At 42.9% G+C, this 26,920-nt stretch overlaps 2 protein-coding genes across 13 annotated transcripts in view; one reads left to right on the top strand and one right to left on the bottom strand.

Annotated features, from left to right (window-relative positions):
* NBEA (neurobeachin) overlaps positions 1 to 26,920 on the top strand; it is an 823,962-nt gene that overhangs the window by 689,578 nt on the left and 107,464 nt on the right. For all 12 annotated transcript variants that reach the window (XM_065581345.1, XM_065581343.1, XM_065581347.1 and 9 more), the window contains 2 exons: positions 5,033 to 5,145; positions 14,900 to 15,040. In XM_065581345.1, the coding sequence (XP_065437417.1) occupies positions 5,033 to 5,145; positions 14,900 to 15,040 (254 nt within the window). The remainder of the gene's footprint in view (positions 1 to 5,032; positions 5,146 to 14,899; positions 15,041 to 26,920) is intronic.
* On the bottom strand, positions 2,007 to 4,317 carry LOC135980890 (uncharacterized). Its single transcript, XM_065581348.1, has 2 exons — positions 3,604 to 4,317; positions 2,007 to 2,609 (listed from the first exon to the last, which is right to left on the bottom strand). Exons 1-2 carry the CDS (start codon positions 4,178 to 4,180, stop codon positions 2,137 to 2,139), a joined length of 1,050 nt encoding a protein of 349 aa, XP_065437420.1. The 5' UTR covers positions 4,181 to 4,317; the 3' UTR covers positions 2,007 to 2,136.

Genomic DNA, 26,920 nt, shown 5'->3' with positions numbered 1-26,920 from the left:
ATTCTGGGTGTAGCCGGCAATGCCTTCTGGGTAACAAAATGAGTCGAGGGTGCTTTTGGGAAACTGTCGTCATCCGTCCATCACTCCCGCCCTCCCTCCCTGAAAGCGCCGGCGGGAAAACAGTTCGCGCGCTTTTCCAGTCATTGACAGCGCGGACGCCACTGTACTCCGAGCATGGAGCCCGCTGCGACCATCGCTGCAGTTGTGGCCGCTCTCAACGTCTCGCAGCTTATCATAAAGGTTTCCCTGAGGCAGATGCAGAAAAGTCAGGCGAGGAGGCTACGGCACCGCAGTGATGTCCTGAAGTCTGAGAGTAGCACAGACCTGTCAGAAAGCAGGCGATCCAGCGCCGAGGACATCACAGTGGCAATGGGTCATGTTGATGCCGTGGAACGGCGATTCTGGGCATGGGAAACAAGCACTGAGTGGTGGGACCGCATAGTGCTGCAGGTCTGGGATGAATCCCAGTGGCTGCGAAACTTTCGCATGCGGAAGGGAACTTTCCTGGAACTTTGTGAGTTGCTGTCCCTTGCCCTGAAGCGCAGTGACACCCGGTTGCGAGCTGCACTGAGTGTACAGAAGCGAGTGGCCATAGCCCTCTGGAAGCTTGCAACGCCAGACAGCTACCGGTCAGTCGCGAACCAGTTTGGGGTGGGCAAATCTACCGTGGGGGTTGTTGTGATGCAAGTAGCGAAGGCAATCGTTGATGTACTGCTGCCAAAGGTAGTGACCCTGGGAAACGTGGAGGCGATCATAGATGGCTTCGCAGCGATGGGATTCCCAAACTGCGGTGGGGCCATAGATGGAACTCACATCCCTATCCTGGCACCGGACCACCAGGCCACCCAGTACATTAACCGAAAGGGCTACTTTTCCATGGTGCTGCAAGCACTGGTGGACCACAGGGGACGTTTTACCAACATCTACGTGGGATGGCCGGGCAAGGTTCATGACGCTCGTGTTTTCAGGAACTCTGGTCTGTTTAGACGGCTGCAACAAGGTATTTACTTCCCGGACCACAAAATAACTGTTGGGGATGTGGAGATGCCTATAGTCCTCCTCGGGGACCCAGCCTACCCGCTAATGCCCTGGCTCATGAAGCCCTATACTGGCACCCTGGACACTGAAAAAGAACTCTTCAACTACCGGCTGAGCAAGTGCAGAATGGTGGTGGAGTGTGCTTTTGGCCGTCTCAAGGGGAGATGGAGAAGCTTACTGACTCGCTGTGATCTCAGCGAAACCAATATCCCCATTGTTATAGCAGCTTGCTGTGTGCTCCACAATCTCTGTGAGAGCAAGGGGGAGACCTTTATGGCGGGGTGGGAGATTGAGGAAAATAGCCTGGCTGCTGATTACTCACAGCCAGACAGCCGGGCGATTAGAAGAGACCAGCGGGAAGCGCTGTGCATCCGGGAGGCTTTGAAAGCAAAGTTCCTGAGTGAGCAGGGTAACCTGTGACTTTATAGTTTGTGTACTGAGAAGCTAAACCTGCCCCCGTTTCTTTACCCAGGTAATGTTGACTATCCTATCCAGTTACATACCCCCTTCACCCCCCCTCCAACAAACGTGTCGAAATAAAAATAGTTCTACTTTGTTAAAGCACACCGTTTTCTTTAATACTGTTTTCGCGAGAATTTTTTAAAACTGGGACGCAGACTGTGGTGCGGGGCGGGTGTAGTGTTGTGACGCGAATGCAGCTTCTAAACTCAAGGATTGACAGGCTCCGCTGCGGTGGGATGCTTGTTTCAACGGAGCCTGTCAACCCTCCTGATCGGGACTGTGTGTATGGGGGGTCTATTTGACTTTGTGGCAGGGGGAGGACGGTTACAGATCCCCTGCTGTGTGGCTCTGTGATCCTGCCTAAGGACCGGCGCTTAAGATCTGTAACTGCCCTCCCCCGCCACAAAGTCACAGAGCAACCCCCCCCCCCAACATTACATCAAAACAACCTCCCAGACTAACCGGGGCAACTAGTCACTGCATCACTGCACTGTGTATGTGCCCTGCTGCTGTGCCTGCCCCCGACTATGTACCCTGCCAAAGGAGACTGTCCTGTCCAATTACCAACCCCCTTTCCCCTCCTCCTCCAAAAGAACATGATTGAAACAGTAGTTAACAGAAACGAATTTTTTATTATCAACTACACATGGCATTGGGAGGTGAAACTTGGACGGGGGCTTGTGTCAGGCGGGAAGGAAAGAACTTTTCAAATTTTGGGAAATGAGAGCCTTTGGGTGAGGTGGGTATGGGACTTGGTGGCGGGGGAGGGCGGTTAGAGATGGACTGCAGCGGGGCTCTGTCCTCCTGCCTCCGTTCCTGCAGAACATCCACAAGGCGCCGGAGCGTGTCCGTTTGCTCCCTCAGTAGTCCAAGCAGCGTTTGAGTCGCCTGCTGGTCTTCCTGCCGCCACCTCTCCTCCCGATCCATGTTGGCTTGGTGCATTCGGGTCAAGTTCTCCCGCCACTGGGTCTGCTGTGCTGCCTGGGCTTGGGAAGAGGCCATAAGCTCAGAGAACATGTCCTCCCGTGTCCTCTTCTTCCTACGCCTAATCCGCGCTAGCCTCTGGGAGTGTGATTCCAGGCTAGGTTGTGAGACAGTCGCAGACGGGGCTGTGGAAATGGGAAAAAGGGAGTGAATTCCTCAGAAAGATAAATGTAGTTGTGAACAAAGAACATAGTCTTTCTCTGTGAACAAGACCATGCACAGCACCTTTCACATGCGCACTCAGCACAAGGTCGAATTCTCGGCCTTCGCATTCAGTGCCTGGGGTCTTGAACAGCACATTTGAGAAGCGAGGCAGCACAACGGAATTTCTGTTGCAGGCAGACATGGTAAGCCGTACACTTGTGGCAGTTTAAAACTTTTATATTACCACTGGCCTCATTTCACATTTAAATCAATGTCAGTCCCTGCTGCCAGCAATCCGGCAAGCGGGAACTCTGCCCCTGTCCCACCCCCTCACGGCTGTCCCCGGGAACGATCCCTTTCGGCTGCCCCTCTCCCGCCTCCACCGCGTGGCTGCAAACCAGCGGTTACAGTTCTGTAAAGGAACGGGAAAGCAGTCCCAACACTAACATTCCCCTACCTACTTAAAAGCAGGTCACCATGGCCGACATCACCCTGATGAGGATCTCCGAGAGCGACAAAGAGAGAATGCTCCGGGAAAGCCTCCAAAGACCAGGGCCGTATGCCGCCCTGCTGTGCAGAGCAATGATCCCCGAGTACTTGATAATCTCGTGGCGCGGCAACGTGTCGTACTTCGGAGGACCCAATAAGGCCGCTCTCCCCAAGAACCTCATGCAATGGCTTTCAAGTTACCTCCAGGAGAGCTTCATCGAGATGTCCCAGGAGGATTACTGCTCTATCCCCGGACACATAGACCGCATTTTACTGTAGCTGCAGTAGCAGGGAATAAACAGTAGAGCGGCTTGTGCAGGACAATCACTGAAAACCGGACACTGCTAGATTTCTTTTCAAAACTTGCACTGCCCCTTACTAAACCGTTAAGCGCCTAGAGCACACTAATCATGAACAACCCATTCTTTTAATTGTTAATATTCCTGTTTTATTAAAAATAAATGTTTAGATGTTTACAACACTTACTGGCTGATCCTTCACCAGATTCTGTGTCCGGGGTAACGGCTGGGGACGCTTCGTAGGGGATCTCTGTAAGGGTGATGAAGAGATCCTGGCTGTCGGGGAAATCAGCGTTGTGAGAGCTGCCGACTGCCTCGCCCTCCTCATCTCCTTCCTCATCTTCCCCGTCCCCTAACATGTCCGAGGAACCGGCCGTGGACAGTATCCCATCCTCAGAGTCCACGGTCACTGGTGGGGTAGTGGTGGCGGCAGCACCGAGGATGGAATGCAGTGCCTCGTAGAAACGGGATGTCTGGGGATGGGATCCGGAGCGTCCGTTTGCCTCTTTGGTCTTCTGGTAGCCTTGTCTCAGCTCCTTGATTTTCACGCGGCACTGCGTTGCATCCCGGCTGTATCCTCTCTCTGCCATGTCTTTAGAGATCTTCTCGTAGATCTTTGCATTCCTTCTTTTGGATCGCAGCTCGGAAAGCACGGACTCATCGCCCCACACAGCGATGAGATCCAAGACTTCACGATCAGTCCATGCTGGGGCTCTCTTTCTATTCCCAGACTGCACGGCCATCACTGCTGGAGAGCTCTGCATCGTTGCCAGTGCTGCTGTGCTCACCACGATGTCCAGACAGGAAATGAGATTCAAACTGGCCAGACAGGAAAAGGAATTCCAATTCAAATTTTCCCGGGGCTTTTCCTGTGTGGCTGGTCAGAGCATCCGAGCTCGCACTGCTGTCCAGAGCGTCAACAGAGTGGTGCACTGTGTGATAGCTCCCGGAGCTATTAGCGTCGATTTCTATCCACACCTAGCCTAATTCGACATGGCCATGTCGAATTTAGCGCTACTCCCCTCGTCGGGAAGGAGTACAGAAGTCGAATTAAAGAGACCTCTATGTCGAACTAAATAGCATCGCAGTGTGGACGGGTGCAGGGTTAATTCGATGTAACGGCGCTAACTTCGACATAAACGCCTAGTGTAGACCAGGCCTAGATCCAGTTCTGAACTTTGCAGTTTGGACCCCTTTCTTTTATTTGTTACTTACCATCTGTATCACACTCCTCACAACGGATACACTTATGTGAAAACAAAAATGATTTTTCCAACTTTAAATTTCAACAGATGTTTAAGAATGTTGTTTAGTGTCACTAATGGAGGCTATCAAATAGGATTAAGTGGCATGTGGTTGTTTTTTTGCCACCTCTGAACACTCGTCTCTTCTTCTTACACATAACCTATGTGGCTGCTGTCTTCTCAATTTTAATTCACATACATGCAACTGGGAGCATGTTTTTCCCTTCAGGTGATAACTGTATTAATATAATAGCAGATAATTGGGAACATAAGATACAACAAATATAAAGATAATTTACTACTGGATTGTTTATCAGTAGCATAAATAGGCAATATTTCATAACTTTTACAAGATTGTTTTTTCTTCATTAGGACGAACGTACAATGATCTAAACCAATACCCTGTATTTCCGTGGGTGTTAACGAACTACGAATCAGAGGAGTTGGACCTGACCTTACCAGGCAACTTCAGGGATCTTTCAAAGGTAATTTTCAACCATTTATGTTAAAGAAATCTAGCCAAACTTCTTAATGAAATAGAATATTTTAAATTTTTGTTACTAAATAAGTGGAATTAATAAGTTTGGCAGGAAAAGATAATTATTTTATGAAGGCATATGGGAGGAGGGATAGCTCAGTGGTTTGAGCATTGGCCTGCTAAACCCAGGGTTGTGAGTTCAATCCTTGAGGGGGCCGTTTAGGGATCTGGGGCAAAAATCTGTCTGGGGATTGGCCCTACTTTGAGCAGGGCGTTGGACTAGATGATCTCCTGAGTTCCCTTCCAACCCTGATATTCTATGAATCTATAAGTTATTTTGATATTTTTTCTTATGGAAGGTTGGTATTGTTTTGTTATATCAAATAGGTGTTAAATGGGAACTTATTTTTAAGGTGTCTGATGTATTTTATGAGCGCAGTGGCAAAACTAGTTTGAGACATATTAAACCTCTGTAAATATAAAAAGGAAGGTTTCCATAGCTCCTGAAATCATTAGTTTTCAGCCTTATGGACTTGTGTAAAAATTCAAATATAGATTTAGGAAAGCAAGCATAAAGTCCCCAACATGCCCTGTTAAAGACAACATTTGGCACTTGTGTCAGAACCATTTTTGCGCTTGTGTTATTTTAGGTTCAGGTTTATAAAGATAGATTTCCTTACCTCACATGCCATTACACGGCACGTTAAAAGAGTAAATGACAAAATAATTTCATAAGTAGAAGGTGATTTCTATGGCACATAATTTGTCCTTTTAGGATGTCACCTAGATAAGACTTTTCTGTTTTAGAATCTTTATATTATGATGTTTTTATGTCCTTTATTGATTGGCTACAGGAGGGTAGCTGTGTGCATTCCTAGATATCAAGATCTCATCCAAATAGTTGTAAACAAAAGATATTTTATTAGCAGTTTTACAAAATGAGAGAAAGATAAATAGAAATAAACATGTCTTGACACATGTAGTTAACTTTTAAATATTTATTTCATTTCCATGAATCTCTGAATTTCCTTGATCCAGAGGGGATTGGAAGCATAAATGCTAGAAGGACTTTCCTTGCAGTACCTCTAGAAGCCAGAAGTACTGTAATCTTGCTGGGAAGCCTGCTCTCATGACACGTCTAGACTAATTTTGCACTTGGCATGTATGGATAGTACTTGGATAGATAAAGCAGCTGGAGGGACTGATTCAATGGTAAACCTGCATATAATCCCATTTTTTCTTAAAAAACATAAATACCTAAATTAAATTTAAAAAAGGCCAGATCTAAACAAACTGGTTGAGGTCTAGCCTCAGGTTATGCAGGGCACTCTGCTCTTTCACAATATTATTTAAAATTTTCCAAAGAAATTCTTTGCAAGTATATAATGAGATTGTAATTTATATCAAGAATGAAAACAAAATCTACAATAGTAGGATATCAGCATTGATAGTACCAGTATGTCAAGTCATTCCCAAGAAAGTGAAAATAGTTTTTCACTTTTCAATATTGTTTATGATAATGATAAAACATATGAATAAGAGTCTTCATCTTTCAAAATCTCTCAGATTTCCTTTTTTAATATTTGCAGCAGCATGCAGCAGTTTGCATAGTACAGTGCACTGAGATTACTCCAGAGTATGGTTTCATGAGATTTTTTTAAACAATTTAGGTCTGATTGAGTCCATATTTGGATGGGATCCCATCAAGAAACATAGGTGTTACAGGGAGTAGCTTACTGATTTAGTAGGTTCATTTTTCTTTCTGAGTCAGTAGTGACTTGTTAGTGAATTAGCATTTTTTTTGTGGTATTAGGAAGTGCTGTGTTGTTCTTTTAGAGGAGATTCAAAAGCAAGTCCCTGACTACTTGTGTTCATATTAAAGAATCTTTTCCCACTTTTCACAAAAAAACTTTACCCCAGAATCCTATACTGCCTAATTTGGATAATTATATCCTGTTAATCTAAAATTACCCTATAGTTCAAACTGGAAAAGTTCAGGGTGCTCAGCAGTTCCTCTGTTGAAATTCATTGTATATAGTGTTGCTGAAGCCGAATAGCTGCTGCATTGCAACCAAGATGTGGGGTGTAATCAGTGGTGGAAAAGCCATCCCTATATGTAATCTGCAAACCACTTGGGGTTCTTATGGATAAAAGGAAAGTAATTATAAGATTTCATTAACACATTATTCTGGTGGCGCCTAGTAGCAACTAAATAGGTTGCATTTCAAAATGGTCTTAAAATGGAGCATAGATTTTTATTTTTCTGTGAAGGTAGTTGACTAGCCAATGTGAAATTTCACACATGGTTAGTTTTTGTGCCTTTTGAATATTCTGTGTAGTTTTTGTCTTGTTACTCTTCAAACATTTTCAGTAGGAAGTCTTTGTCATTGGACTGTGGCTAAAAATTTTTCTTGGCAATCCTACTTTCATTGTAAAATTTGGTAGAGAGGTGGATCCTGAGTCGGTCTAGTGCAATGGGTAGGGTTTAAAAAAAATTTAGTTGCTAATTTTTAGTCATTATTCACATTACAGCTTAAAGGTTATGTGCTATGCACACAGGTCAGATTGATGGGGAGCTGGGCACATGTTAAATCTTCTCCATCAGGAGCTATCCCTTTCTGTCAGATTTTAATCTACAACGAAGAAGTGTTCCTGCACTGCTGCTGGCACATTAGGACTTCCTGCATAGCCACTGATGGATAAAATCTTCTCTGGTAGCAGCTGCACTTCTACCTTCTCACAGGTCTGCCCTCAACCCTGTTGCCTAAGTCCCCATCCTTTTAAAAAAAAACGTATAGGAAATTAATACCCTAAAATTTTCTTCCACAAGCAGTTACGGTTGCTACACACCTAACATACCTGTCACAAACCCACAAAAGCAAGGAAATAAAAATTCAGCTACCTTACATTTCCATATCTTTGTTGCTTTGAGTCAGGTATGTTATATAATATTAATGTTTTATATTTTGTGGAAAATAATTTTTATATGGGTAATTTGCTCACCATATAAGTGACAAGTATAAATAGTATTATAGTAAGTCATGTTTGTTTTTACATTTATTTAGTACCATAGTTATATATTTACATTTCCATAAAACAAAATAATTTTGAGCTTACATTATATGTCAGTGTTTCCATTCTGTATTGTTCAGGTTGCTGTATTGCATCTATCATTATAGTATCTTCGTACGTTTAAAGAACTGCTTGTCCAGTCACAAACAATTAAATTTAAATACTAGTTTAAAAATAGGCACATTCTCTTTGTTCATAGTATTTTGTCAAATTTTCTATCCCTTATTTTTTTTTCCTTATATTCTTAATTGGAGATTTATAAAAAAGTGCAGGGGGGCAATCAAGGTGCTGTAGCTGTAAGATATATTGGACCCCTCATTTGATTAGGCAGTGTAAGCTCAAGTTTTATTCATTACATATACAAGGTTAAAGGTTATATTTATTGTTTGACAGGATGAAAAGCTAATGAAAGAGGCTGTCATAGATACATAGATTATCTTTTCACTACCAAACCATCAGGTGATCTGTTTCTTTTCTCATTTATTGAGATTTTCCATGCAAAAATACCAGTGGCAGTGAGTATTCACATGAGAAATGTGTGTTCAGGTCATATTGTACACTGAATTTCTTTAAGGATAGCACTTAGAATTTAATGTGATTTGTTTGTGTAAAATTATATGACGTTTATTCCTAAATTACAGTGAGTGCATGAGTTTGACAAGCTACATTGTCCCTGCTCATTAAAGTGTAAATGGGAATTTTTCCTCATTTACTTCCAGTCATGCATCCTGTTAAATAAAATGGTTTCTTCGTAAGGCAAAGTCCTACTAATATTGACATGTGTATGAGCCATCACACGCCCATTCATTGAATGGAAAAATTATATTTTGTTAATGCGGAAGGTGTTTGACTGACAGATAATGATAAGCATAACCACTTTCCCATATTACTGTGCCACTTTAAGAAAAGGAAGTGATAATGCCTCAAGGCTTCTAAATGTAATAATTCAAATGAACGCACCCAAGTGTGAGTATTTCAAGGCAAACCACTCTTAATACTGCCAAATGTCTGTATACTATATAATGGAGTTTATGTGGTTAGCAAAAGCCTTTCTAACCAGACCTAAGCTGCACAAATTTCTTCATTTTATTTTTAACTTTGCCCTTTACAATATGTAAATATACCACCAACAGGGAAACGAGTTAAATTTCAGTCTTGTATAAGCCATAAAATTAAGCATTTACCTTTCTTACTTTAAAAATTAATGTATTGAACAAAATTCCTATACTTCAGAATCTGAATGAGTTATTTATGCTGAAAGAAAAAAGTATTTATTAATCTACTAGCCATAAAACAGCTTATATTTTTGGATAAATTTAAAGTAGTTTTTAGCATTTAAGTTCTTCAATTAAGTTTTAAAATTTTCTACCTTAAAGTGTTATTTACATCAATTAAAAAAAATCAACTGTTTAGACTGAGCCAGATTAAATCTACACATGGTATTATTTCCTCGGCAATCAAATACCACATTGTTGCATGCATTAGAACTGCAGATAAATAAATAAAATAGATACTGTGTAGGTCAGGACCATATAACAGCAATATTTTAGTGACCAAACCAATAGGAGGATAAATTTGGCACTACTGTAGTGAGGAGTGTACTTCTATAAATACCACATGAGTTAGCATAACATGTCCAATGGATAAAAGCATTAAATTTATCAACAATACACTGGTTGAAAGACTGAAAATCAAAAGAGATTAGTCAATTATCCAAGTAACATGCCATGGAGCAAATAGCAGCAATTTTCTGATGTTAAACCAAATACTCACTTTGTTTTTAATGGAAAAAAATCAGCACAAATTGTGTTGACTAAAATAGGTTGTAACAACCAGCTTTTTGTGCAGTATAGTACATTAAAAGTAAAATGGTTGGACATTAGTTGGCTATAGTATCTTTTATTTTACAAACTTGCAGAGATAAGATTTTGGCTGTAGTAAAATAGTGGATTACTTTGTTGGTAGATTTTAGAAACACATCATGTAGAGTGAATAATTAGATATTATTTGATCTGACCCTATGCAGAAGAGGTTTTTAAACATAGAAAGTTAAAGAAATATGAAGACGCTCTTTTTATAAAACAAAGGAAACTATATATTTCAATGAAATGGCCATTTTGTAACAATTTCTATAATAAATTTTTTCACATGAAGTGTCAGAACAATGAATTAGCCCGAGTAAATTAGACTGCTAGACTAGGCATGCATCTAAGGCTCTAGACTGGGACTCAGGATATTTGGGTTCCCAGCTTTGCCTTACACTTCCTGTGTGACTTTTGGGAAAGTCATTTAATCCCTTTGTGCCTCAGTGACCTGTATGTGAAATGGAGATACTACTTCCCTAACTCACTGGGATGCTGTTACTGATAAATTGATTAAATGTTGTGAGATGCTCAGATGGCATGATAATGGGAGCTGTATAGATACTCTCTGTGAAATCTGGGGTAGGGACAATGCCTAGGAAGTTACTGATCCCATTCACTTCCTCTCTTGTGCGGTGAGGGGAGATCCATGTCTGGAGGACCTCGCCACATATGCAGCTATGGGGTGTAATCTCTCTCTGCATGACTATTAGACATGTTGGGGGAGGTGAATCTAAGGATGGAAGTGATATTAAATCATATTTTTGTTGTTTCATTAAGTGTTCTGCAGATTTATCTGAAAATTTTAGCTTGTGTTAGCAAAATCAAGAGACTTTCTTCAAGAGAAAATTTGTTTAAATAAATGGCAGATTTCTAACCTGGAGCAAATTCCAAGATGATTCTGAACTGTACCCTTTGCACAGATCATCTAGACTAGTAACTATCCCGTTCTTACACTCAGCAAGCATTAGAACTTCCCAAGGGTAGTTTTCACAGCAGTGCTAGCATCCCCAAAGAGGGAAATAATGAGAGGGATATGGTCAGGGCCATGTCCTTGCTGTGCCTTCTCCACTGGTCAGCAGAGATGGCCTAGTGAGGGTGAGAAGCTTATGCTACACTGATTCGAAAGGTATAGGAGTGCTTAGCCACATTCCCCAGAGCTCATGGAGGCATTGTCAATACACAAAGTCAACTGTCAAGGTTCTTTTATGACCCCCATTACGGCATAATCTGTACACTTCCCAAGTATTTATGGACTTATCTTTGCACCACCAACTGAGGTAGGGAAGTACTATCCCCATTTTACAGATGGAGAACTGAGGCAAAGAAAAAGACCAAGTGACTCATCCATAGCCATACAAGAAGTCTGTGATGCAGTAGGAAATTGAATATGGGTCTTCAGAGTACCAGGCTAGTTCCCCAACTACTGACCCATCCTTCCACCATGCAATCTGTGACCTGTAAAGGGTAGAGAGTGAGAGTCAAGTTGACACCTTCCACATGGAAGCAAACCCCATCTCTCTCCCTCCATCCTTTGTTCCCTCTCTGGGACAAGGGATTCCTCATGGAGATTTCTACATGAGAAGTTCTCTTCCATGGTTTTTCATGCAGGAAGTGACAATCGGGTTTCGCCTAAATTATCCATTTTATTCAGCAAACACATGATGTGTGATTCAGATCCTCCCAATCCAATGAATCCTAAGGTAATTGAAAGAAAACTGAATTCTAAGTCTGAAAAGAATGTTGATGAGAATAAGTGTAGTCTTCAGAACACAGCTTTTTAATTTAATGAAGTAGATTGAATATATATCTTCTAGAAGCAGTAGCTTGTCTCTTTATGACATGAAAATAATAGTGTATAACCTTATAGCTAATATCAGACTGCTAAATTGAAATATCACTTCTTCAGCCTAAAAGACCGCAGAAGCACAGTGGTGTTTGCATCAATGTTTTCTATGATGCTTGGAAATCATATTGTCAGCTGCTTGGAGAAATGGAAGCATCAGTACCTTTTACATTAAATGTGACAAAAACATAGAAGCTCACATCAAAAATATATCTTTGAAATATAGGTGTAAATCTTCATTAATGAGAATAATAGCATCTTGCTAGTGTATAACTGTTTCCATTAAAATATTTCAAAATAGTTTTCAAGCATCATTTAAGTCTCACAAAAGTCCTTGTGTTTATACCCATTTTGCAGATGGAGAAATTAAGGCAAAAGAGGTTGTGATTCATTTGGTGAAGGCTATGCAACAGCAAATCAGTTGAAAATATAGGATTAGAACTCTAGAGCTTTGATTCCCAACCTACTCTAACCATTAGACACATTCACTCCCAACTAGGCCATCTTGCACATATTTATAATAAAACCTTGATATGTCACATCTTTTTCATTTGAAGCTCCCAATATTTGCTAGTGCTGTTACAGTGGATTAAGAACTCTCACTGGCTTTTACATTGTGGAAGATACAAAATCCTGTCACACTAACTCATTCTGTATTTGCTTCTCAGAAGGAATGAGCATTGATTGTTAACAAGCATCATCAACTATACCCTTGCAATTGAAAATAAAGCTTTTAAAATTTTCAAATAGCCATAGGGATTTGGGAAGTGAACCCTAACTGGCAGCAGTGAGATTGCTCCTAGTCAGTACATTTTTATTTCATTCACCCTTTTGCAGAATTCAGTTAATCACAAAGTGACCCCGGACATTAGTGAGAATTAGTAAAGTTCTGTGGTGACTGGAAGTGTGTTTTTATAGTATGTCAAATCAATAGGAAAAGAAAATAGTCATTTAGTAAGTTACTCTTTCTAGAAATTAATTGTTTAAGCAAAGATTTTTGCAAATTATATACTGTAACAATGTCTGAGCATTTTCTTTAGACACAAGAGCTAAACTGTAAAAGACTGAAGAGATTGAATAACTGATGACACATGAGTAAAATAAAAATGTAAATATTTATTTTATTCTTTTTTCAGTAGTTGAGAAGACGCCTGGAAGAGATTAGGGAATGGGTCATGCTTCTCTTTCAAGAATGTTATGTGAGGCCTTGCAGTGCAATCTGTATCAGATAAGGCTGATCCTTAGGGATTACTCAGACATTTTACACATATGAGAAAGCTATTAGCATACCCATGACACAGCAAAGTATTAAGCACTCAAAATGTTTAGGGTAAACCAAAATGCTGGTACAGCATTGACTCGAAGTATAATTATTCGCAGAATTGAACAATATTAACTATCTTTGAAGTTAGTTACACTATGTAAATTGTGAAACAAATGTGCTCTACTTCAGTCTTATTAACACGCAGACATCTCAAAAGACCCGGGAAATTCAGAACCAGTAAATAATTAATTAAAACTCTGCTAGTAATAGCTTCTAGGGATATACATAACATAATGATGATGGCATTCGTACTGGTTTGATAGTCTACTCTTTCCAAATGTAAGATGACTTTAAACTAACCATGAAAAATATGCTCCAGAATGAAATTGGGAGCACACATTTTTCATTTTTCCAATGGCCAGACCAATTTTCTATAAAAGATACAAGTGTAATAATAAAGTAAAATAAGTTTGAGGTTATAGCTTTGATATAAAATATTGGATATTGAGTATATATTGAAATGTGCTGATTAGTTCAAAATAATGTTGAACAACTTCTAGTATTTTGAGAAAAATATTACAAAATCCATGAACTCATGTTCAAGTTGTAAATCGCTGATTAATAGGGGTTTATTATAAAAACACCAAAACTCTTAATTATTTGTATCACTGTAATGTACATGAAGTAGTTTTTTGGGATTCTAATAAATAAAAATGTCAATACGTTTTGGAACTATTCATCCTAGTGTATAGTAATGTGTGTTCCTCTGAACGTGAAACCACATTTTATTAATTTTAATACTAAAATTTAATCCTTGACGGTTCTTAGCAGATTACTATTGCTTTTGTTGTTACAGTTAATACTTTAGATAAATAATTTAGTAACATCTTATCTGAAAAATACATATTTAAGATCACTTTACATGTATTATCTCACTGTTTGATATATATTCCGTCCCAATGTATTTTCTTTATTCCAGTACCTTTCTATATTTTCCCACAGTAGCCACATAATATAGACAGGCAGCCATAACAAGTATATTTTGCAAAGAATTATGACAGAAATTAAAACTCACAAAGTATTCATATTTCTTTTAAGTAAGAAGATTGTTGGTTTCTCTCTGTGAAGCCTGGTTTTGTTCAGTCAGAGTGTAGCTGCTGTCTTGCAGGACTATAATGTTTTCAAGTATTTCTGTTTAGGATCACCAAACACCACCCACCAGTTCTGCGTGAAATCTTTTCATCATGAAATGTGCATTACAAAGTATCCCGTGTGAGCAAAAGTCACTTTTCATTAGCTGTATCATTATGGTGAATGACAATAACAGAAATATTAGTTTGGTCTTAATGCATTTTAAATGCCATTTAAAAGTGTATTTCCAGAATAATGTTACTGCATTAATTGGGAAACAACTCTGACTTCAAGAAAGTCTTTGAAACTTTGCAGATGTGGATCACATATATTTGTCAATTAATAAAAGGAAAAGAAAAGAAAAGTTATGAGAGTTTTAGTAGATCCAGCCTTTGAAATAAAATTCCAAATCCATCTCAGTAATCTAAATGGATTAGCACAATGTGGAATAAGTTATCTACACTTGGCTGCTGAATTTCATATATAGTGAATCTTAGCTAATGTATGCAGAATAAAAGTGACACACTGATCCAAAGCATACTACCCTTCATCTGTTATAATTATTCATCTTTTCATCTCTTTGCAGCCCATTGGTGCTTTGAACCCAAAGAGAGCAGTTTTCTATGCCGAGCGCTACGAGACTTGGGAAGATGATCAGACTCCACCTTATCATTACAACACCCATTATTCAACATCTACTTCTACGTTGTCCTGGCTTGTTCGTATTGTAAGTAGTTTTTTGGATCCTGCTTTTCATTTAATATGTTTACTTGTGTTTCTTTCTCTAGTACATATGTACCGGTACCTATATTTCAAGTTATATAAATACATTCCAATCAGATCCTCCCGATGAATGTCTAGTCATGTAAAAGCCTCAAAAATTTTCCATCTGCACTCTGTCTGCTAATCCCTCGCCACTGGGGTGGGGGTAGGGTCCTCCTGCCCTAAGAATCAGATGCATGCTTAGAACTTGAAGTGTGGAGAGAACTAGGACAAATAACTAACTTAATAAAGAAAAGTCAACTCAAAGAAAAGTTCCTAAACAGTAAAAGGCAACAAAGAGTCCTGTGGCACCTTATAGACTAACAGACGTATTGGAGCATAAGCTTTTGTGGGTGAATACCCGCTTCGTCAGATGCATGTAACAGTAAAAGATGGTTAACCCACTCAAGCTACCCTCTCAGTTTAATAACTTAGGTACTGGTGGGCTTTGCAACATGTCATGAAGTTTAAAAAATAAAGTAAACCAAAAATACTCAACAACAATAAACACCTTAGGCTTTGTCAGACCAGTGGGGGAATTGTCTGGGTACACCGCAAGGACAGGAGAAACTTGTTATGGATTTTAATCAGGCTGCAACTTTATTATATAGATGTCTGTGACTACCCAGCAGATAAAGTGTATAGTGCAGGCAAATCCATGTTTATTCAAATCAATTCTCCAGGGCTTCTGCCAGCCCCCCTTTGTTTCCATCCAGGTCCCCCAGTTGACCCACGGCTTGGACCTTACCATCCACCACCCTCGTAAGAGGGTTAAGGTGGGCTATGAGAATGGGGTGGGGGAAGGTTGGCTCCCTGCCCGTACCAATTAGAGGAGTCCTCAATCCCTCCCCCGTTCTGTTCCTTTATCCAGTACCTCCTTTTAAGTCCTTTACCAGGCCATTTATCTGGTCACTGGCTGCCTTCCCTATGGAGTACATGCACTGGACATCTGCCACAAGGAGGTGCCAGCAATTTGCTTGGCTGCCTCCCCCCCGCCAACCCAGCCGGGTTCCCAGACATCTCCAAATGGCCTCTTGCCTAGCAGCCCTACTGGGGAGAAAGAACCCATTGTCCCATGTGTGATCGTCAAGGAGCACCGGCAGCTGTATTGTCCTTGACCCAGTACTGCAACAGCCGCCCTCCATGGAGGGCCGTATAAGTGAACCAAGAGACTTGCAAAACCCAGGTTTCGTACCTTTATGCCCTTTGGACCTCACATTCCTGGGGGGGGAAAGGGGGGAGTCATTGCTGCAAAGCTGACTACTGAGCACATTTTCTACAGCAGTTTCTGACCTCCTTCCTCCCTCCCCCTCCCCCCCCCCCCACAAAGCAGAGCTGTCCTTCCCAGGTAAGCCCCAGACAATCTCTGCCCCACCTTAACTGTGGTGCAGTCATTATAGAGCTCAAGTTTTATACTGAAACAGACATAAAATTATGGGCCACTGAAATTGAAGGTTTATTCCCATTGAAAGAAAAATAAAATTTATGTTTCCAAATTAATCAAAAACAAGTGTATATTTTCAGATATTTTGAAATGTGCACAACACATTAGGGTACTGAAATGTTCTTTCATTTCTGAAAACCTGGCATTAAATAAATTAAATAAATCTTTATAAATGGATCAAGTAATGGGTCCAAACTGGATCCAGCCTGAACACTAGAGCAATGAGGCATAGACATAAAAATATGGATTAAAGGCTTCAACTTCATTGATTTACTATAAAATTAAATTATTATAGAACAGGGTGCCAAAGGTTGCCGATCCCTGTTATAGAATTACTGAACTTGAGTTAAAACAGCACTCCATCCCAACAAAAACAGATTGTGTAGGATGTATCAGAAATGAGACGCTGCCACCCAGGGCCGGCTCTGGCTTTTTGGCCGCCCCAGCCGGAGCGCAGGTGCAGGGGGACTGGCTTGGGGGGAGGGGGAGGGAGGGAGCGGGTGGGAGAGAGAGAGAAGGGGGTGGCCAGGGCTACAGCAGGGGCGCTGCCACGCAGCCCTTCCCGCTGCGCCGCCTCCTGCCGCCTGCCGTGAGGGCTCCGCTCCGGTTGGCAGGAGGGAAGGAAGAGGGCTGCCCTGCAGGGCGCTCTGGTTCTCCGCACCGCCGCCCCCTACAGGGCGGCCGGAGTGGAACAAGAACAAAAAAAAAAAAAAGGAGACGCGGCCGTGCCACCCTAGGATTGGGCGGAATGCCGCCTCCAACAATCTGCCACCCCAAACACCAGCTTGCTCAGCTGGTGCCTGGAGCCGGCCCTGCTGCCACCCCTGTGTCACAGCCAGCCAATGGGACCTGACATGGAAAACCAGACTCCTCCCCTCTTTCCTTGAAGGAAATTGGAGACTTGAGTTAAGAGGTGCTTCAAGATGCACAAACATTGAAGACTGCATATATCCGCCATTCCATGCCAATGCCCCAGAACAATGATTGGTTATTCCACAATTGGAAGGTTCCCAAAATGACCTTGCTACCCTGCAATCTTCACTAGAAACTAGCCACAATTTGCATTAATCAGTACTCTAATTGAATCAGTGAGGCCTCTTTTGTGTCAGGAAGTTGAAAACACCCACAAAACATTTTGCCAGTTCTGCCTTGTGGGAAAAACTCTTGAAGGCCTGAAAAAAGTGATTAGTTGAGCCCTTGACATCCCAGGAGATCCAGTGAATCTATCTGAAGGAAGGAAAGAGTGGAGCAACTTAAGGGCATCAGAAGCTGGCAGCTCAAATCCAGGAAGCTCCCTAAATGGTCCAAAATGGGGTGGTGGGAACAAATCAGTCAGGGACCATGGCCCAAAGTTTGCCCCATCCCAGACACAACTGCGATATGTATCCTCCTCCCTCGCCACCCAACACAAATACCAGGCACCACCCAAATCCAAGCAGCAGAGTGAGGGGAGGAGGGGAACAGGATGAGGACCTGACCCAAAGACCTCCCTAAGCCAAAGGAGTGCCTTTATTGCTCCTGCCACCATCAAAATCCAACCCTGCTGACTAGGATGTGCATTTCCTATATTGGCAATGATAGGGTGTTCAGATCTGTGGTTATAGGACTCATCCCTGCTTAGGTTACGAGTGAAAATATTTGTTATCTTTCCTCTAATGCCTGTTTCTCCAGGTTTCAGCTTTGGAAGTAGTGTCAATTAATGATTTGACTGGAGAATTGGATAAAAGTTTGTTGAAATTTGCAGATGACACTAAAGGGTTTTGATTAATAAAAAATGTGAAGAAGTGTGCAAAATTCCAGATAGGCATAAATGCTGTGGGAGATTGGGCAGCACAACAGCAAATGAAGTTCAAATTGGATAAATGCAATGAAATGCACTTTGGCAAAAATACTCTAAACTTTCTATTATATTTACTTATGGGCCATGAACTTGCTAGATCCCCTAAGGAAAAAGATTTAGGTATCATTGAGGATCACTCAATGAAGCTCTGTATCCAATATTCATTAGCAGTTAATAAAGCAAATAGAATGCTCACTGGATAGAAAAGGGAACAGTGAAATTCCATTGGATAATGGTATGCTACTTTCAGTAAAAGTAAAATGTTGAAGGGCAGCAGAAAAAGAGATATGGCAAGATTAAAATATGGTAGCTTTAAAACTGGGATTTTTCTAGTTTAGAAAGGAGAAGAATTGTGTTCCAAATTACAAAGGCGATAGTAAAAAAACAACAACACTGGCCTTCCTTTTTCTCTGGCTAATGAATTACTCAATGAAATTAATAGCTGGCAAATTTAGAACAAATAAATGCTATTTGACATAGCACATAATTAGCCTGTGAGATTAAATGCCCTTCTAAATGAGAGAAACTTTAACTGGATTTTTTTAAAGGGATGGATAATTTTATGAGTATAATGTGTAGTTATGTAAATGAAAGTAATCAAATTCTGTGACTTGAGATAATTTTCTGAAGGGGTCAGGAAATATATCCCATCCCTGCCTTCACTCTGTATACAGTACAGCACAGTTGACTTGATGCAATCTGGGGAAGTTACACCTTAATCTGAAACTTTGGATGCTGCATTGACCTTTTTGTCATAATCAGGACATCGGATGTGATCAACCAATGTTCATAAGCTGTGTAGTCAATTTTATATGATCTCCAAACCATCACATGACTTTGCCTGTTTGGCAGCCTCTGTTCAAATGAGAGTGGATTGTTGCATGTTGAGACTGAGGTGCATTGGCAGAGCTGCCTGAGAAACTTGCACTGGCTTGTCTGCTCTATGTACTGTTTTAATCAATGCAGTTACCCACACTCAGTCATAAACAACCAACGCACAAATACTGTTCTTTTTAAAAACAAACACCCACTTCCTTGTGCCATTTTAGCAGTAAATTATTAATTGATTGTAGAACTTTTAATATACACTCTTGTCACACAATCTCAGTCCACAGAGGAAAAAAACCTAAAAGCTATACTTTTTTCAAGATGACCACTATCATACTTTTTAAAAATATACAATCACTGAAATATGATTCTCTTTCTCCTTGTACTTCTACTTTTTCTAAATATTATCATTTTTGTGCTGGAGGGAGTTAAGATGGGAGTAACTAATACATTTATGTGAAGTATTTTTATTTTATATTTTTATCATTTGCTTGTGATGACAGGGTTTCCTGAACATTTTTCATATTTCATTTATCATTATAATCAAGAGTAGCCTTAGGCATAGGCTAAGTAGTCAGGTACATAAGGCAATATGTCTGGGGAAGAAACACTAGAATAGTGCTCAGGCTGCACTGGCCATTGCAGTTGGGCCAGCTCCAACATACTTTTTTCTGGTGGTGGTCTATTCCACCAACTCCCTTCTAAAAGGTGTTATCCCGGTTTCTGCTTAGTCATGAGCAATGAGTGTCCGCCTCTAATATGCCCAAGAATCTTTAGCATTCTGGAGTGTGTTCAAGAACTTTAAGAGTACTTCTTACACGTGACTGATCAGAAGCTGAGATATTGTTCTGAGAAGGAAATGAAGACAGAGGACCTCGTACGTTTCTGAGTGAGCTGGTGGGAAAAGGAAGACAGGGAGCAATTAGTAGGGAAGGTACCAAAATCTATCTTTGCTTAGGGTAAAGCAATTTACCTGAGGCCAGTCTTGAGTGTTATTTTACCAAATAACCTCTTTAATATATCTTAAATTAAAATCCTAATATATATTAGATTAAAGAGTTCATCTCACTACAAATTCAGGGTATAGTTCTCCCAAACCCCAGGGAAAGAACTTGTTGGCTATTAAACTGCTATATTTGATGATCGCTATATTCTTCTTAAATGTTGCTAAATTATTCATGTACTGTGAATATATTTTGTGATTCACATATGGTTCCTGTACACTGTCTTCCTCCAGTGTTTTAAAAACATGTTTGCCTACTAATTTTGGCCTGTATTCAAGAAAAGAGCTCCTTTTGTTTGTTTGAAAGTTCTTAATCTGAAGACTGCTTCTTCTTCGAGTAGTGTCCCTATGGGTGCTTGTAGGCGAGTGGGATTCACCCCTACAGCGCCTCTGGCTGGTCGTCTCTGGGAATTAGCTCATCCAGCCTCCGGAGCGCCCTCTGCAGGCCAGTGTCCCGCTGCCGCTTGGCCCCCGTGTCCCTCCCAGTGACCCGGTGACCCGTTATCTGGGGTGCTGCCCCCTTGGCAGTAACCTCTTTCTCTCAGGGTCTTCCCTCCCCGGGTAACCCCCACCCACTATCTCCACCTTGCCTCAGTATAAGGCTACTGCCAGTCATCGCCTAGGGCCCTGGGGCAGATTGCAGTATCAGCCTATTCATCACCAGCAAGGTTGGGTTTGGACCTCCTGCCTTTGCTTACCCCTGGCCTGCCCTCTGCAACCCCCAGTACCCGTTGGCCTTCTGCTAGGCCGCAGCCTGGGGCTTTCCAGGCTGGAGCCTCCCAGCTCCTCTGCCTTTCCCCAGCCCTGCTCTACTTAGGTACTCTGCTCAGGTCCCTGCAGCCAGGTCCGTCTCCCTCTACAGCTAGAGAGAGACTGAGGAGCTTCTGGCTCCGAGCCTCTTATATAGGGCCAGCTAAGGCCTGATTGGGGCGTGGCCCAGCTGCGGCTGCTTCCCCAATCAGTCTAGTAGCTGCTTTCCCCTGCAACAGCCCTCTCCCAGGGCTGTCTTTAAACCCCTCAGGACAGGAGCGGGTGACTACCCCGCTACAGTGCTCCATTGTAGGTGTATCTGCGCCTCTAACCAGAGATTTTTGGTAGCAGTGTCCATTAAGCCCACACATGCATTCTCCCTCCCTCATGGTCTGCCTACAAGCTATCTAGCACTGCACAGGCGAGCCCCCTCTTAGTTCCTTTTCAACCACCTTTGGCCTCAAACAGAGCAAGCAGTTGTCCCTTCCTTATCTGCATCATTAGCATAAGTAGTATTTGTTTTTGTTTCTTTTGTTCTCCTTAAAAGTTAGTGTTTCCTTTTTATTCGGTTGGGATTAAAGGAGAAAAAAAGAACTTTTGTTTAAATTTCCTGCCCTGTCTGGGGGGATTCCCCCCTCCCTGGGGTGGGAGAGGGCATTTAGAAGATTCTTTAAGTTTTTTCAGTTAACAAAAAAAGAGGAAAAGAAGAAGAGTAGGAAAGAAGACCTTTCTTTTGCATTCCTCATTGCTAGAGGGTGATAGCCCCATGCCCCCCAGGGGCATGCCCAACTCTCTGGGCTCCAAGAGATGTCTCTCCTGCAAGGAGTCAATTCCCATAACAGCCAGGCACTCCCACTGTGACTGGTGTCTGGGAGACTCCCATATCCCTCAGAAATGCTTCCCCTGCCACCAGCTAAAGATGCAGTCTTGCAGAACCTGGGAGCTGGAATTAAAACTCCTCCTTATGGAGAAGGCACTTCAGTCTCCAGGGGACTCCGGTGCTGACCCCGGATCATCCCCGGAGCCTTTAACTTCAAAGGGGGTAGAGTCGTGGAAAAAAACCCAACAGTCTCCCCCTGTAAAGTCTAGAAAAAAAGGGCTCTGAGTCGTTGGCCAGCCAGAGGGGTTCCCCAGTGCGGCCACCTTGGTACTGACGACACCGGCAGCTCTGAAGCACGGTACCCAGAAGGGGGCCTCCATTATAAGCTCTGCCGCGGCGCCTGGAGAAGCCAGGGGCTCAGGCTCTGAGGCAGCCGTACCATCCCACAAGGACAGTTACCATGCCATCTTTAAATGTGTGGCACAGAGAGAACTTTCGGTACCGGTTGTGACAAAACTCCCATCTAGGGAATACTCTGCGCCTTCTCAACCATCGGTACTGACAACGTACCACAGACACTCCTCTGCGGTACAGAGTTAGCCACGGTACCGCATGAGCTCCAGTACCCTGGAGACCTGATGGTTGGGGAAGAATCGCAATTCCCATTATTCAGTACCGGGGCCTCGGTACTGAGAACATCCTGGCACCCAGAATCACTCTCCGCACCGGGCCATGTACCACCAATATCCAAGTCGGCGCTGCCGTTACCTAGTGCCGAGTCTGATAGCAGCCAGGAGATCATTTCCCTGGCTCCTCATCGTGGCCCACCATCACAATACAAGGGTCCTCCTCAATTCCATTGAGCCGACCCATTATTATGATACAGGCCGTCTGGCGTAACCCCACCGCTCTTGCTCTCCCCTCCCCCCACCCAATGGCCATATTGCAATCCTTGGGCAACGTACACATCCCACAAGTCACGGCCATCCAGTGGCTTTCAGAAAGAATCCACCAGATGGTATCCTACAGCCTGGCTGTCCAGAGCTGCTGAGCCTGGGGAGAAGAAAGCTTTTCAGAACATGACGAAGGGCTCAAAGAGGAAGCTACCCCTCCAGCAACCTTCTCCTCATCTCCACCAGATGAGGCTGTAATGCCTTGCCCTTATCACTAAGTGATGATTTTAAGAACTTTCTAGATCTTATCAAGAGGGTGGCAGATGAGCTGCAGGTTCCCTTACAGGAGGTGGCAAATACATATCACAAGCTGGTGGATATTCTGCACACCACCGTCTTATCCAGAATTTCCCTCCCAATTAATGAGGCGTTTCTAGATCCTGCCGGAGTCATATGGCAGACACCAGCCTCCATCGCATCAACCAGCAACCTTCTTTCCTGGCTGTCTGGCTGGTGAGTCTTGCGCACATGCTCAGGGTTTAGCTGATCGCCATATTTGGGGTCGGGAAGGAATTTTCCTCCAGGGCAGATTGGCAGAGGGTCTGGGGGGTTTTCGCCTTTCTCTGCAGCAGGGGGCACGGGCCACTTGCTGGAGGATTCTCTGCACCTTGAAATCTTTAAACCACAAGTTGAGGACTTCAGTAGCTCAAAAAGAAGAACAGGAGTACTTGTGGCACCTTAGAGACTAACAAATTTATTAGAGCATAAGCTTTCCACGAAAGCTTTCGTGGAAAGCTTATGCTCTAATAAATTTGTTAGTCTCTAAGGTGCCACAAGTACTCCTGTTCTTCTTTTTGCGGATACAGAGTAACACGGCTGTTACTCTGAAACCTTTCAGTTGCTCAGACATAGGTCAGGGGTTTGTTACAGGAGTGGGTGAGTGAGATTCTGTGGCTTGTGTTGTGCAGGAGGTCAGACTAGAAGATCATAATGGTCCCTTCTGACTTTAAAGTCTATGAGTCTATGAGCAAGAGAGATGAAAAAACAATACTACATCCCTCCCAAAAAAGCAGACTTCCTGTTTCAACATCTGCAACGCAACTCCATCATAGTGGATGTGGTTAAGGCATGAGGCAAGCAACATTATGCCAAGTCAACCCCATGTGATCAGGATTGGGAGGACAACATATTTGTCTGCGACATTACAATTCAGAGTTGCAAATTGCCAAGCTGTCATAGCCAAATATGAGTTTATTAATTATGGGAAACTCAGTGTGTTTCTGGAACATTTACCGGAGACACAAAAGGAGCAGTTTCAGGCCATTTTCACAGAGGGTTAGTTAATACCCAGGCTGGTGCTAGAGAAAGCAATGGACATAGTTGATACAGCGGCCTGCCCAGTCTCCATGACAGTGGTAATGAGGCAGGCTTCTTGGCTATACATTTCTGGGTTGCCCAAAGAGCTGCAGAAGATCTCCAGTTTGAAGGGCCCAACCTCTTCTCCGAGAAGACAGATTCTTCTGTCCACATCCTGAAGGATTCACAGGCCACATTACACTCCCTAGGAATCTACACTGCAGGACAGAAGAGTAGATATACCTCTCAGCCATAGCACAGGTCACAACCTCCTCAATACCCACCATCTCAGCGCTGTTACGAGCTGCAGCGTAAGAGGATCAGGGCTCAAAAGCAGAAGCAGTCAGCACCCCAATCTGCAACCTCTGACCACCTCTTATAAGCTCTTTTGACGGGTTGGTTGAGGGCCTGAACAATTATACCTTGCAACACAGCTGCCATCTACACAACTGTCACACCCCTTCAGAAGTCACCTGGCCCTCTTTCACAGCAGTTGGGAGAATATCACCTGTGATAGATGAGTCCTAGAGATTATTTTGAAGGGTTACGGCATTCAATTCATGTCCCTCCCCCATCCCAATCCTCCTTCCCCAGCCCTCTTCAGGGACCATTCTCATGATAACTTACTTCATCAGGAAATAGATCATTTGTTATGCCTATGGGCCATAGAACCTGGTGCAACTCAGGAGCAAGGAGTTTTACTCCCATTATTTCCTGATCCCCGAGGCGAAGGAAGGTTGGAGGCCCATTCTAGATCTAAGGGCATTAATCAAATCCGTGTAGGCACAGATATTCAAGAGGGTCATTCTAGCAGCCATTATACCAGCTCTAGAGCAAGGAGAGTGATTTCCAGCCCTCAACCTACAAGATGTCTACTTCCATATCGCGATACAACCATCGCACAGTAGATTCCTACAGTTAACCTTTGGACAGGACCATTATCAGTACAGACTGCTCCAGCCAGGATATTCTCCAGGGTTCTCTCCATTGTAGCGGTGCACTAACCCCAGTACAGTGACTGGAGTTTATCAGCATCAACCTTGATGAAGTACAAGCGATAACATTCCTCCCACTAAACAGATTCACAGACGGATGCCTCCCTAATAGGCTGGGGAGCTTACCTACACAACCACAAGGTTCAGGGCAAGTGGCCTTCCACAGAAGTGACCCTCCATATCAAGCTTTTGGAGCTAAGGGCTGTCAGGAGCACCTGTGCACCTTTCTGCCTTTCATCAAGAACACCCACACAAAGGTCATGATGGACAATATAATCTGTATGTTTTGCATAAATTGGCAATGGGGTACCAGATCTCCCTCCCTCCCTCTGCACGGAAGCACTCAAATTTTGGAATTGGTGCAACCATCACAGTGTGCTCATCTCAGTGGTCTATTTGCCAGGGATACAGAAAGTGACTGCTGACAGTCTCACTTGGAATTTTTCTCATGACCATGGGATGGGAACTGAACTCAGAAGTGCTTCAAGATATATTCACCCCTTGGGGAGCCCTGACTTACAGATCTCTTCACTACTTACTTTAACAAGAAATGTCCTCATTACTGCTCCAGGGCCGGCTTGGGGAAACATTCATTGGGAGATGCCCTCATCCTACCATCACGGGGACCTCTTATATGCCTTTCCCCAGTTTCCTCTTCTATGTGTTGAAAATTCAATGAGACAAAGCGAGAGTTATTCTGATTGCCCCTCTTGGCCAAGACAAGTCTGGTTCCCTTACCTGACACAGAAGGCAATATATCCTCCAGTTCCTCTTCGGCCCATTCCTCTCAAAACAATGGGATGATGCTTCACCCCAACCTGCGAGTCCACCTCCAGCTTGGCTCCTTGGTTCCAAGGCTTAGAGGCAGAATGCTCTGATGAGGTGAAAATTGACCACTCAATGTACTTACCTACAATATGGAAACAATTCCAAGTCTGTTGTCATCCTAAGCACATAAACCCAACTTCATCTTCTCTCCTTCTGATTTTACACTACATTTTAGACTCAAGAGATCAAAACTCTCACTCATCTCCTTAAGGTACATCTTGCAGCGAAAATGGCTTTCCACCACCAGGTAGATGGATACTCTGTGTTTGCTCACCCACTGATGCATAGATTCCTTAAGGGCATTGGAAATCTCTCCCCCACATATGAGACCATCCACTCCAGCCTGGGATCTTAACCTAGTTCTCAGGGCTTTGACTAGACCTCCCTTTGAGTCCATTGCAACTTGCTCTCTCTTACACCTGTCCATGAATACAGCATTTCTAATTGCCATCACCTCAGCTAGCCGCATAGGAGAAATACCAACCCTGATGGCACACCCACCATGCACAGTCTTTTTAAAAGACAAAGTAACTCTGAGGCCGCATCCCAAGTTTCTCCTTAAAGTTGCCTCTGCTTCCCATATAAATCAACAGATCCATCTTCCTGTTTTTCCCCCAAAACCTCATTGTGACATCAGGGAGGTGATTCTGCATATGCTAGATGTTAGAAGAACACTAGCATTCTACTTGGACAGGACTTCAGGAAGTCCCATAAACTCTTCCTTTCATTTGTGGAAAGATTCAAACGCTGCACAGTATTGGCTCAACACTATCCAAATACGTCTCTGGTTGCATTAATCATTGTTATCAAGGGTGCAACCTGCTCCCTCCGCCCAGAGTCTGTATGCACTCCATGAGGTCAATTTCTACCTTGGCCACATTCCTTAAAGATGTCCCTATTTTGGAAATCTGCAGAGCAGCAACTTGGGCCTCCACCCACACTCTCGCAGAACATTATGCGATCACTGGAAATTCAGAATCTGATGCCATCTTTGACACCACAGTACTCTCTGTAGTAACAGACTCCACTCCGAAGTCCCAGCCTCCAGTGGTGGGTACAGCTCGGGAGTCATCTACAGAGGAGCACCC

Source organism: Chrysemys picta, chromosome 1, assembly GCF_011386835.1.
Source record: "Chrysemys picta bellii isolate R12L10 chromosome 1, ASM1138683v2, whole genome shotgun sequence".
Taxonomy (NCBI): Eukaryota; Metazoa; Chordata; order Testudines; family Emydidae; genus Chrysemys; species Chrysemys picta.
This window is presented reverse-complemented; position numbering and strand designations above follow the sequence as displayed.

Bases quoted from the DNA above. Each gene is read 5' to 3' on its own strand.
- LOC135980890 (XM_065581348.1), bottom strand. From the start codon at position 4,180: ATGCAGAGCTCTCCAGCAGTGATGGCCGTGCAGTCTGGGAATAGAAAG. The intron at 2,610-3,603 runs GTAAGTGTTGTA...CCATTTCCACAG, and splicing joins ATCTGGTGAAGGATCAGCCA to CCCCGTCTGCGACTGTCTCA.